This window comes from Populus euphratica, unplaced genomic scaffold, assembly GCF_000495115.2.
Source record: "Populus euphratica unplaced genomic scaffold, PopEup_1.0 scaffold98.1, whole genome shotgun sequence".
Classification (NCBI taxonomy): Eukaryota; Viridiplantae; Streptophyta; class Magnoliopsida; order Malpighiales; family Salicaceae; genus Populus; species Populus euphratica.
This window is the reverse complement of record NW_011499986.1, coordinates 35,952-47,091: the sequence shown is the minus strand read 5'-3', so window position 1 is coordinate 47,091 and position 11,140 is coordinate 35,952. Positions and strand designations below refer to the sequence as shown.

Sequence of the window (11,140 nt, the reverse complement as noted above, 5' to 3'; positions counted from 1 at the left end):
TTTATTTTTTAAAAAAAAAACATCTCCTTCCAACAAACTCAAATCAATTGATTTTGCAACGGATATTGAGGAGGCATGCCCATGAAGTAAAATATATATGTTGATAAACATTGCACATGTACGCATAACCCCCTGCATTGGATAGCAAATTTCCATGACATAGCAATATGAAAGCGTCGTTCTGGAATTTCGTAAAATTGTCAAAAAAAAAAACTCATCATTTTGATGGAATCTCTCCGCATTAGGTTCTCAGTTCCTGATCGAGGCAGCTAGGTACATAGGAAGGTTTTGGAAAAAACATTAAAAAAATAGGCTACTATCTTTTTTTTCTTTTTCTTTTTCTTTTTCATAGAGAGAGAGAGTGGTATTTTATAATTTTAAAACTGGTATGAGAATGATATAACAATGTTTAAATTAGAGATCGGGAGGGGGTTAACTCAATGGTGACAACCCAAAATTTTTTAAAAAAATATCAAAATACTATTATTTTGATAAAAATATATAAAAAAATTAACAGGTCAAATCAATTCAAGATAAACCAAATTTTAAGTCGGTTGAAAAGTTTGTATGGATTTTAAAACAATGATGTATTTTCTGAGAAGAAAACACAATGGATGTTTCTTATAGACCAAATTATTTATTGAAATTCTCTAGGGCAGCACATCCTTACAAAATTAATTTGAGTATCTTATAGGTCATGGGGCATTGTCTTTACAAAGATTAGATTTTAGTCGGACAACCACCTTATAAATTAAGGCATGGAGTAAGTGACATAAGTTTCTTAACTTCACATCGAACTCTGATCTCCTACCGTTCCCATTTCTGTCCTCTCTCATACCAAGCAAGTACTCTTTTATTTCCGTTGTTTTTTGGGAAAAAGTTTCCTATCATTAATTTCTCCTTTCACTCTCCTTCTTCGTCCTCTCATCAATAGACAGCTTAGCATATTACTTACTCGAAGAAGAATTTTTAAAACCACACGTTAGTGATTCATATGCATATCCTTATGTTACAGCTTAGATTTCTCCAAATGCATCGCGCCTTCTCCAGTTCTTCTCTACACATCACTCTCGTTTTGCTTACAGTCTGCAAAGGTACTATTTGAAAACTAATGATCATGCTAATTTTGATGTTTTTCTTTCTTTCCTTGAAGTTCTGTTGATTGCAGATATTTTTCAATAATATGGGACATGGACATTTATTACAGGAATATCAGGGGCTAAATTTACAATCATAAACAGATGTGGCTATACAGTATGGCCAGGTATTCTTTCCAATGCAGGCAGCGCTCCCTTAGACAGCACAGGATTTGAACTTCCACAAGGTGGATCACAATCCTTCCAAGCACCACCAAATTGGTCAGGTCGATTCTGGGGCAGAACTGGTTGCACATTTGACCCGAATACCGGTCAGGGCACCTGCATAACAGGTGACTGCAGCTCCAACCAAATTGAATGCAATGGTAAAAATGCAAACCCTCCAGCCACTCTAGCCGAATTCACCGTCGGATCAGGTGTGAAGGATTTTTATGATGTTAGTTTGGTTGACGGCTACAATTTACCCATGATTGTCGAACCAAATGGCGGGTCAGGGAGTTGCTTGTCGACCGGGTGTATGACAGATTTGAACCAGCAATGCCCAGCTGAATTACGGGTTGAATCAGGGCAGGCCTGTAAGAGTGCATGTGAGGCCTTTGGGAGCCCAGAGTACTGTTGCAGCGGCGCGTATGGAGCACCAGACACATGTAAGCCATCTGTTTATTCGGAGATGTTCAAGACCGCTTGTCCGAGATCATATAGCTATGCTTACGATGATGCCTCTAGCACATTTACATGCACAGGAGCAGATTATGTTATCACATTCTGCCCTTCATCAACAAGGTAAGGATTGTATGCTTCTGTTTTCTTTTTCACTTTATTCTGTATCTATTTTGTATTGTAGGTGTTGCCTGCATTTCCATTATGGATTCTTTATCTGTGAATGTTAACTTCTTTTTGAGCAATCGATTTGGCATGCGTTCTACTTTTGGCCAACTATACTATGCTTTTGTATGCCTCAAGCTAATAGGGTGCCATTGGCATTGGCATGTGGAGTACAGAAAGGAAATGATTTGCAAATTGAAAACAGGAAAAAGAAAAGGAATATCTGCAGAAATATCTTAGTTTTCAGGCTTTGTAAAGAGAAAATTGCGATTTATATATGTTTATTAAATTCTGATCATTTCTTTATTTTTTTCCTGCAGTGAAAAATCTGCAAGAGACAAGACTCCACCTGCAAGCACTGCAATTGGAATTGACACTTCGTGGTTGCCGAACTTTCTCACTGGGGACTCACCCAGTGCCTTTCCCTGTTGGGCTTGGCAATTTACCTTGATTTTTTCTACGGTGTCCTGTCTATTCCTCTTTTTGGTTTATTTATAGCCTCAACTTTGGACAAATGCACATGCAGCTTAAGAGGTCACTCGAATTTGTTTTGCAATGGAAGGAAAGGCTGAACATATCCAGATTGTAAAGAGAATTTTCCAGGCCACATATATAGAAAGTTAAAATCTTTTTTCTTCACGGAAAATAACATGTGTGTGTTGTATGTTAACCTTGACTCTAGAGTATGAACCATTTGTAATCTAAAGCAACGAACTGGAAAGGAAGAGACTTTCGAGATTGGCAAAATCATTATTCAATTTGATTTAGCAGGCATTGGAAAAAAGTGTTTGCTTCACTGTGAATCTTGAGTAATATGTTTGGTGAGAACCACCATAGGAACCCCACTTTGCTGGAATTGCAAGCTTGGTAGATTTGTCATGATTTTGGCCGCAATATGAGAATGGTAATGATGCTGTTAATAAAGGGATATGCACCTATCATTTCCTTAAATTCATGAAATTAACCTTTGCTCTTATCTTGATACTGACCAAAAATCAAGTGATCAACATCAAAATCAGATAACTTTTGAGATTCATGCATGTTACCTTAAATAATCTATCTTTCCTTCTAACAGAAACATCAGCTTTCTCCAAAGGCGGTAAGAGTAACATCAATGACTGTCCAAGGTTAAAATTCGGCCCATAACATGTTGATGGCAAACACTTGTATCTTCCATAGAAGGAAAAGACTATCACGCTGTCAAATCAATTTACATATGCATGCAATATAGCCACTACCTAAACTGCTTAAAGTATGGATTCCCCTCTTGTGGTTTGTTAGTGAAATTGGATGAGAAATGTGAGAGCTAGTGACACAGCAGTTGTTCTTGAATGAGGAACTCTATGCAGATATAGTGATCTTCCTGATTTGTAGTTTAGATGCTCGTGAAAGTAGAGAAATCAAAATTCATGCACTTGAAAGGTTACTCTTGCTTTAACTTGAAGGTCTCTACGCAATGATGTTATATTTGGTGGGCTTTGAATGGTATGGATAGAAAAGTTTTCATGGGTGCAACTTAGACCTCCACGAGCACCAGGAAAAGAAGCTTTTCTTCTAATGGGATATGCTCTATTTCAATGGAATGTACATTTTACTCTACCAGAAAGGACAAGGGTCCCAAATCCAAGCCCCAGAGGGCAATGACTAGATGTAGGATTCGGTCCCTCCATGATTTGGAATATATAAATAATTATGTCACAAAGGTGTAGCTGGTCATGTAGTCCAAGGTGTCCACAGCCAAGTTCGGAGAGACTTTAGAAATCTTTGTTTCTCAAAAACACATCGCGGAGCCAGATTTTCCTGTCAGTGGGATATCATCAGAGGCGTCGATCATCTGGACTCCGGAGCGTCTTGTAATCATCAGCAGTGAGAGAAACGTGGAAATGAATTTGTGTATCTACTTTTTTAAGGGCCATGATTGGCAACCTTACAGGAAAATTCTTTAGTATCCTGATAACCATAATGAAGTGAATCGGTCATGAAATGAGAAATCTGTGTTGAGACAAACAAAAATTAAAAACCTGAGAGTTGCAATCTCCAAAGAATCAAATCTTCTGTCTTTAGTCTCTCTCTTTAATCATCCCCTTTTGGAAGTGGGTTCTATTGTTTATTCTTGGACGGCTGCCATGAAACAGCGTGGGATGAAGGATTTTGGTTCCTTAAAGAAGCTTTTTATAAAATGAGGAATCTTGTGTTTTTTTGTCAGGAGTTCGGGGGCGCCTCTCTGGTAAACAAAGTTCAACGATTAGTAGTAGGCAAAAAATAAAAAATTAAATTCGGTAAAAAATTAAATTCAGAAACAGCCACAAATTACAAATGATGTTTTTTTTTCCCCCATAATTTGTTAACAAAATGGCAAGGACGAGGGGAAAAGGCTGGAAAAAAAAAACTGCGTTGAAATGTACGCGGGAAAGAAACGCTTTTCATTTTCGTATCTTTCTCCCTTCTGGCGCTTTGCATACCTCCGATTTGTCCCAGCCCACCTTACTTTGTCAGCCCAAATTATCACAAACACAACTACCGAAATTAAAAACGCAGTTATTTTATCGGTGGTTCAACACTATATTTAATTTTTTTAAAATATATTTTTTATTAAAAATATATTAAAATAATTTATTTTTATTTTTAAAAAATTATTTTTAATATTAATATAAAAAATAAAAAAATTCAGGTTATTTTAAAATATTATAATCACGCCGCGTGGCCCGGAACCCCCAAAAAAAAAAAAAAAAAAAAAAAAAAAAACGCAGTTATTTTATCGGTGGTTCAACACTATATTTAATTTTTTTTAAATATATTTTTTATTAAAAATATATTAAAATAATTTATTTTTATTTTTAAAAAATTATTTTTAATATTAATATAAAAAATAAAAAAATTCAGGTTATTTTAAAATATTATAATCACGCCGCAATAATAAACAGAGCCAAAATATAATTGAAACAATATTTTATTAATTTTAAAATATATTCAATATTGTAATAACAATTATTTATAAAATTATTTTTTATTTAAAATATATTAAAATGATATTTTATTATTTTTTAAATTTAAATTTTCAAATTAACATATATAAAAAATTAAAAAATTAATTAATTTTTTTTTTATATATATATATATATATATATTCAACCACAAACAAAATGCTTACATGAATCCTACCGCAATCCAACAAGTGGTGCTCTTTCCACAAAAAAATTAAAAAAATTAATTTAATATATTTAGAACAAAAAAGTTAGTTAAAAAAATAAATCAGATTACCTAATTTACCCATAGGATCCACGATCTAAACGATTCAGAGTTCCACCTGAATTGAAATGGGATGGCACGCTAAGCTATAACAAATCTATGATCTCAGCGAAAGGTCAGATCAATGTTATCAGCTACGATCACTTGATGATCCTTATCGGACTGAAAGCTCCAAACCCAGTATACCCGTGTAAGGATTATGAAACATGCAGGAAAACAAAAATGCCATTTGTTTATCATTTCACTGCTGCAACGCAATCATTAAACCAAGTGCTAAAAAGGTAAAATTCCTGAGTATTCATTAGCTCTACGATCTAATGCTTAAAGTTCGACAGAGTGAAAAATACAGGAAGCAGCTCAGCTTCTCTCAAGAAACAGCATTACAGGAAAGAGGAGTGCCTTGAAAAGGAGGGTCGTGGCACATTTCTTTGGGCAATCTAATCTATAACTCATCCTTCACACCGGAGGGTTCCGTATCCTCGTCATCTCTAGTGGGTTCAGCTTCAGTGCTGGAAGTGGCTTCTTTTGTTTCGGCTTCAACTTCAACTTCTTCCACATCATCTTCCTCTTCGATGCTAGCATCAGGACTGATGCTTAGGCTAGATTTCACGGAGCTGTAAATACGAGAGGCAAAATCTTTGGGATCATTGAGTATGAAGCCGCTCTCCATGAGGGCTGTTTGGTACATGAGGTGGGCGGTTTGCTTAACACTATCATCCTGGAGAGAAAAAGCAGCATGACGTCAGTATCAGAAGCAGAAATATTGCTCAAAGACTGCAGATGTTTAATTTAAGACATGCAGCAATCACTTCCATAAATCCTTCAGGACATGCTACCACTGGCAAACAGAAAAAATGTAGCAGAGTGTGAAGAAGATGATTAATTATGGACCTTGGGTGGGCAGATATTACCACTCACTGATGCCATGAAAATGCAGAGTTTCCCCAAACCAACCACATGTTCCACTAGCATCAACCAGCTAAGCCGACCTTATTGCAGTCACTATTCATAAATGTTCGACTAAAAACCCGAAAGCAAAATTCCTAAGAGGCACTGGCTTAAAAAATCACATGCCCCAAAACCATCTAAAACGGTGTGTACAGTCAGAAAAGATCAAACTAGGATCTGGCAGGATGACAAACCCAGAATATATAATAAGCAAACCCACATCTCCAAATTCATGCTTCCGAAACACATGAACACAAGATAACAAAAATTGAAAAATTTACCTCGGGGTCCTTTACAACTCTCTCACGGAGTTCCTTGATGATTGGATGCCTTGGATTAATCTCGAGCACCCTCTTGCCACGCATATATGCTTGCTTGTTTGCATCTGACAAAGTTTGGGCCTGCATTATCCTTTCCATATTTGCGCTCCATCCATATTTTGATGTCACAACAACACAAGGTGTGTCAGCCAAACGATTGCTAATCTTCACATCATCAACGTTCTCACTGGCAAGAGCACCCTTCCACCATTTGGTTAGCTCCTTGAATGACTCCTTTAGCTCCTTAGCTTTTGAGTCTTTCCCTAGTTTCAGACCCTCCTTGGAAACATTCTGGAATTTTTGGTCTTCATAATCCATCAAATATTGCATCAAATATTCATCAACTGGATCTGTGAAGTAAATAACCTGGCAAAATGCCAAACCCGGCGATAATTAATCAGTAAATAAAGAAAGAAAATAATTCCAGTATCCAGAATACAAAACAATGTAAGAGGAACAAATGCTAGAGAAAATAACATGAAATCTAATGTCTTATCTGGAGGCAAAATGTTTCTCTATCATACCTCATAACCCTTCTTCTTTAGCCTCTCAAGGAAAGGAGATTTTTCCACTTGCTCCTTGTTCGGTCCAGTTATGTAGAAGATATCCTTTTGCCCAGATTTCATTCTTGATATGTACTGATCAAGCGATGTTAATTTACCATCCGACTTGGTGCTGTAAGAGAAGGTTCAAATACCATAAGTCATGAAAAAAGAATCACTACACATGACACTGCTTCAGAAAAGATTTTGATAACAAAATTCATAGAATAGGACATTACGTTTCAAATCTGAGAAGTTTTGCCAAACGATTTCTGTTGACTGAATCCTCAATAATGCCAAGTTTGATAGACTTGCCAAACTCATTCCAAAATTTTGCATATTGACCTTTCTTCTCATCATCACTGGAATTTTCAACATCTGCATCCATAATTACACCAGTCATCAGCAACACTAAATACATTCCGCGGATAGATTTGAGGGATAAAAAGGTCACACCATTATAACTAAGAAATGTCAGTATGATGATTCAGCCAATAGACAGACACAGTAAGATATCTTTAACCAGAGAATATCAAAAAACCAGCCAAATACTAGCATGAACCTAAGTTAATGACAACAATACATACCTTTCTTGTCTTTGTCATTTGCCTCATCAGGATCCTCATCAGCAATTTTACGGATCATATCAAGTGCCTTTCTGATAAGTTTCTTCTTGATTGTTTTTAAGCTGCTGTGTTGTTGAAGCATTTCTCGTGAAACATTGAGCGGTAAAGTATCAGAATCAACGAGACCCTGCTCAAAATATCACCCATTTGGAATCAATATATCCAGTGCTTTCTTTTTCTTTTTTCTTTTTTCTTTTTTTGTATAATGCAAAACATAAGAATTCTTTAGCATTTGTTTGTATAAAGCAAAACATAAGAATTCTTTAGCATTTGTCCATTACCATCAAAAAGTTGAGATATTTTGGCAAAAGCTCATCAAATTCATCTGAGATGAAGACTCGTCTAACATACAGCTTCAGGTTGGCTTTGTTAGTGTTGTAATAACTCTCATATAGATCATGAGGAGCCTTTGGTGGAACAAACAAACCAGCCTTGAATTCAACATCGCCTTCAGCAGTGAAGTGACTCCATGCCAGAGGCTTCTCATCACCAAGGTCCTGTTGAGCAACAAATAAGTAGCATTGAAAAAACCATAGACAGACAACTTCCAAAGTTATCAGGTCATTAAATGACAAGAAGCCATCACAATGTGGCAAAATATGGAATTATTCAGCATATCCAGTGGCACTCCATCTCGAATCCATGTAGACCTTATTGATAGTTTTCCACATGTTGCTCATCCAGGATATAAAAGGGTCCCGGAGCAATACACATGTGTGATGAAGGCAAAATGGGGGAGGGGAGCAACACACGTGTGATGAAGGCAAATTACCTTTGAGGTTGCTCATCCAGGATATAAAAGGGGGGAAGGGAGCAATACACGTGTGATGAAGGCAAATTACCTTTGCTAGAGAGTGGTAGAATTTTGTATACTCTTCTTCTGTCACCTCCTTTGGATTTCTCAACCATATAGCCTTAACATCATTCAAAAGTTCCCACTCATAAGTAGTCTCCTTAATTTTTTTGGTTTTTGGTTTTTCCTCTGCGTCCTCATCTTCACTTTTCTCAGAATCTCCATCATCGGAAGAGCTGCTTTCAGCAGCTGATAACAGCAGGGTAAACAAAAGCAAACCACAAGATTAAATTATAGCACATCATGAAACTCAGAACTAGAATAATAAGCATTATACACCACCATTAGACAATGCATACATGTTTCATCTTCATCACTAGACTCATCTTCTTCAGCAGGAACCTCCACATCAACCTCTTTACTTGCCCACAAATAGATTGGGAAGTTGATGAATTCAGAATATTTCTTCACCAAATCCTGGACGCAGGAAAAAAACAGAGGTTCTATTTATCAACAAGCAATCCAGCTCCTCACAAAAATTGAGATTCTATCAGCACTGGATTACTAGTGCTCTACTTGATTTGTTAAAGGCAGTGATCAACTAAAAGATTCCATCAGAAGCTGGAACTTTTCTCTATGAATTGCAAAGAAATGCCAGCAAAAACATTTCCTCAAAAAAGGACATCGATATGATTCGAAAATTCCCTAGCAACAAATATATAAAATTATTAATAACAAAAATATAATGCAACCCACTGCCATCCTAAATTTTAGAACAGAAAAACACCAGTCCTTGCAATTAACTTCGGCAGCTATGCACTATCATACAAGCTTATCATCTTCATTTTCTACGTTAAATACATCACTGTCCAAATTCTCGAAAAGTTTCTCCCACGTCATAATTTCATGCCATGACTACCACAACCATTTCAACTTTACAATTCTAAAAGGTTTGCCTTCTCTTCAGACACCATAAACAAGTGCAGAAAATAGCACAAAACAGTAAAGCATAACATTATTCATCAAATATTAAAGACACTCACTTTCAATTTACTCTCCTCCAAGTACTCTCCAGCTTCTTCCCTGAGATGCAATCTAATCTCAGTTCCACGTCCCAGAGGCTCATTCCAGGTATCCTCAGAGATTGCAAATGCTCCATCGGCCTTTGATTCCCATACATACCTGAAATACACAACAATGCATAAACAACCACCTTTCAAGTTCCCATATGCAGAGCTCCAATTCAACGAGAAGTTGGAAAACTAATCCCAAAACACTTACTGTTTGTCTTCATTATGCTTGCTAATGACTTCAACATAGTCAGCAACAAGATATACAGAGTAAAACCCAACTCCAAACTGTCCAATTAAATTTAGGTCTCCACTTGTCTGCATTTTCTCCACAAATGCTGCACCAAGAACATAAACAATTCACATAAACGTTCTAAACATTTCTTTGAAAATGTACATTTTTTTCGACTTCTGTTCATCAGATACCTGAAGTTCCTGATTTAGCTATGGTACCCAAATTCTTGATCAAATCCTCCTTTGTCATGCCAATACCTCTATCGCGAATTGATAGAATTTTCTTTTCTTTATCCAACTTAATCTGCATTACCACACGTAAGCATATAAATCAAACCATAGCATTAATCACCATCTCAACAACTCCAAATCCTACAAAATTAACTAATCGCTCACCTGAATATCAAGCTTGGCATTGTCGCCTTCGCCCAAAACCTCTTTATCCGTGAGAGAAAGGAATCTAATTTTATCAAGCGCCTGAAATTCACAAGAGTTTTTTATTTAAATCCACTCCGCCGCGATAACAATAAAAAAAATGCTAAATCAGGTAAATAGTTACTAATGAATACTCACATCAGATGCATTGGAAATCAACTCTCTAAGGAAAATATCTTTGTTACTGTAGAGAGAGTTGATAATAATATCCATAAGCCGAGACACCTCAGCTTGGAACTCGAATTTCTCCGCAGTGTTGCGAAGTGTTCTCTTCGAAATAGACTCTGACTCTCTAAACCGAAAGGTGAATAAAATACATGAGCAAGAGAGTGAAAAATATGTTATTTATACAAAAAAACGGGAGGCAGAAAAGAGAGAGCAAACCTTTTGACGACATCAGAATCCGTTGATAATCCGTTTGGAACGGCACCGAGCTTCTCCTCTACTTTTGGAGGATCTACAAGCGAATCAGAATCATCCTCTGCTTTTGCGTGTAACTTCTGACCTGTGAAACCACAAATCAAAACACAAAATCGGTGACTAGCTGAGAATAGATCAATCCGGAGAGAGATCAATTCGAAAATGACGAAGAATTAAGGCACCTTGATCTGAAATGAGAGAAAGAAGGCACAGTAGTAGCAAAACGGAAGGGACTGTCCACTTCCTCATCTTGATTTTCTTTTTCTAGTAGCTTCGTTCAGTTAAGAGATCTATGCGTTGATCTGTTTATCAAGTAGTTTATATAGGAGTGTGGTTTTATGTGAGTGAGGGTTTTAATTTAGATCTAGCAGGACTTGATTTCCGTTAGCGAAATTTGTTTACATCGGGATGTGATGGTGCCAACGTGGATGATCGTACGGCTAGAGGTGTCAGAGTTGACACGTGGTTTTTTTTTATTGGTAACTGATTCGAAAGTTGACGTGGGGAGCTAAGTGAGCAGGACGACCCCACGGGACGACTCGAGAATGGAGTGTGGTTGACCGCTCTGGGTGGCTTGAAAT

The 11,140-nt window shown here is 36.7% G+C and overlaps 2 protein-coding genes across 2 annotated transcripts; one reads left to right on the top strand and one right to left on the bottom strand.

Moving 5' to 3' along the window:
- The first annotated feature begins 721 nt into the window (after nucleotides 1–721).
- Nucleotides 722–2,801, top strand: LOC105140083 (thaumatin-like protein 1b). Its single transcript, XM_011046766.1, has 3 exons — nucleotides 722–1,094; nucleotides 1,208–1,880; nucleotides 2,243–2,801. Exons 1-3 carry the CDS (start codon nucleotides 995–997, stop codon nucleotides 2,418–2,420), a joined length of 951 nt encoding a protein of 316 aa, XP_011045068.1. The 5' UTR covers nucleotides 722–994; the 3' UTR covers nucleotides 2,421–2,801.
- Nucleotides 2,802–5,384: 2,583 nt separating this feature from the next.
- Nucleotides 5,385–10,921, bottom strand: SHD (Chaperone protein htpG family protein). Its single transcript, XM_011046765.1, has 15 exons — nucleotides 10,742–10,921; nucleotides 10,524–10,644; nucleotides 10,278–10,431; nucleotides 10,101–10,181; nucleotides 9,897–10,008; nucleotides 9,682–9,808; nucleotides 9,444–9,582; nucleotides 8,760–8,877; nucleotides 8,450–8,649; nucleotides 7,889–8,104; nucleotides 7,569–7,734; nucleotides 7,221–7,359; nucleotides 6,964–7,114; nucleotides 6,401–6,805; nucleotides 5,385–5,889 (listed from the first exon to the last, which is right to left on the bottom strand). Exons 1-15 carry the CDS (start codon nucleotides 10,806–10,808, stop codon nucleotides 5,614–5,616), a joined length of 2,472 nt encoding a protein of 823 aa, XP_011045067.1. The 5' UTR covers nucleotides 10,809–10,921; the 3' UTR covers nucleotides 5,385–5,613.
- Between the last annotated feature and the right edge of the window lie 219 nt (nucleotides 10,922–11,140).

Bases quoted from the DNA above. Each gene is read 5' to 3' on its own strand.
- LOC105140083 (XM_011046766.1), top strand. From the start codon at position 995: ATGCATATCCTTATGTTACAGCTTAGATTTCTCCAAATGCATCGCGCC. The intron at 1,095-1,207 runs GTACTATTTGAA...CATTTATTACAG, and splicing joins TTTGCTTACAGTCTGCAAAG to GAATATCAGGGGCTAAATTT. The intron at 1,881-2,242 runs GTAAGGATTGTA...TTTTTCCTGCAG, and splicing joins TTCTGCCCTTCATCAACAAG to TGAAAAATCTGCAAGAGACA.
- SHD (XM_011046765.1), bottom strand. From the start codon at position 10,808: ATGAGGAAGTGGACAGTCCCTTCCGTTTTGCTACTACTGTGCCTTCTT. The intron at 10,645-10,741 runs GTGCCTTAATTC...GTGGTTTCACAG, and splicing joins TTCTCTCATTTCAGATCAAG to GTCAGAAGTTACACGCAAAA. The intron at 9,583-9,681 runs GTAAGTGTTTTG...TGTGTATTTCAG, and splicing joins AAGCATAATGAAGACAAACA to GTATGTATGGGAATCAAAGG.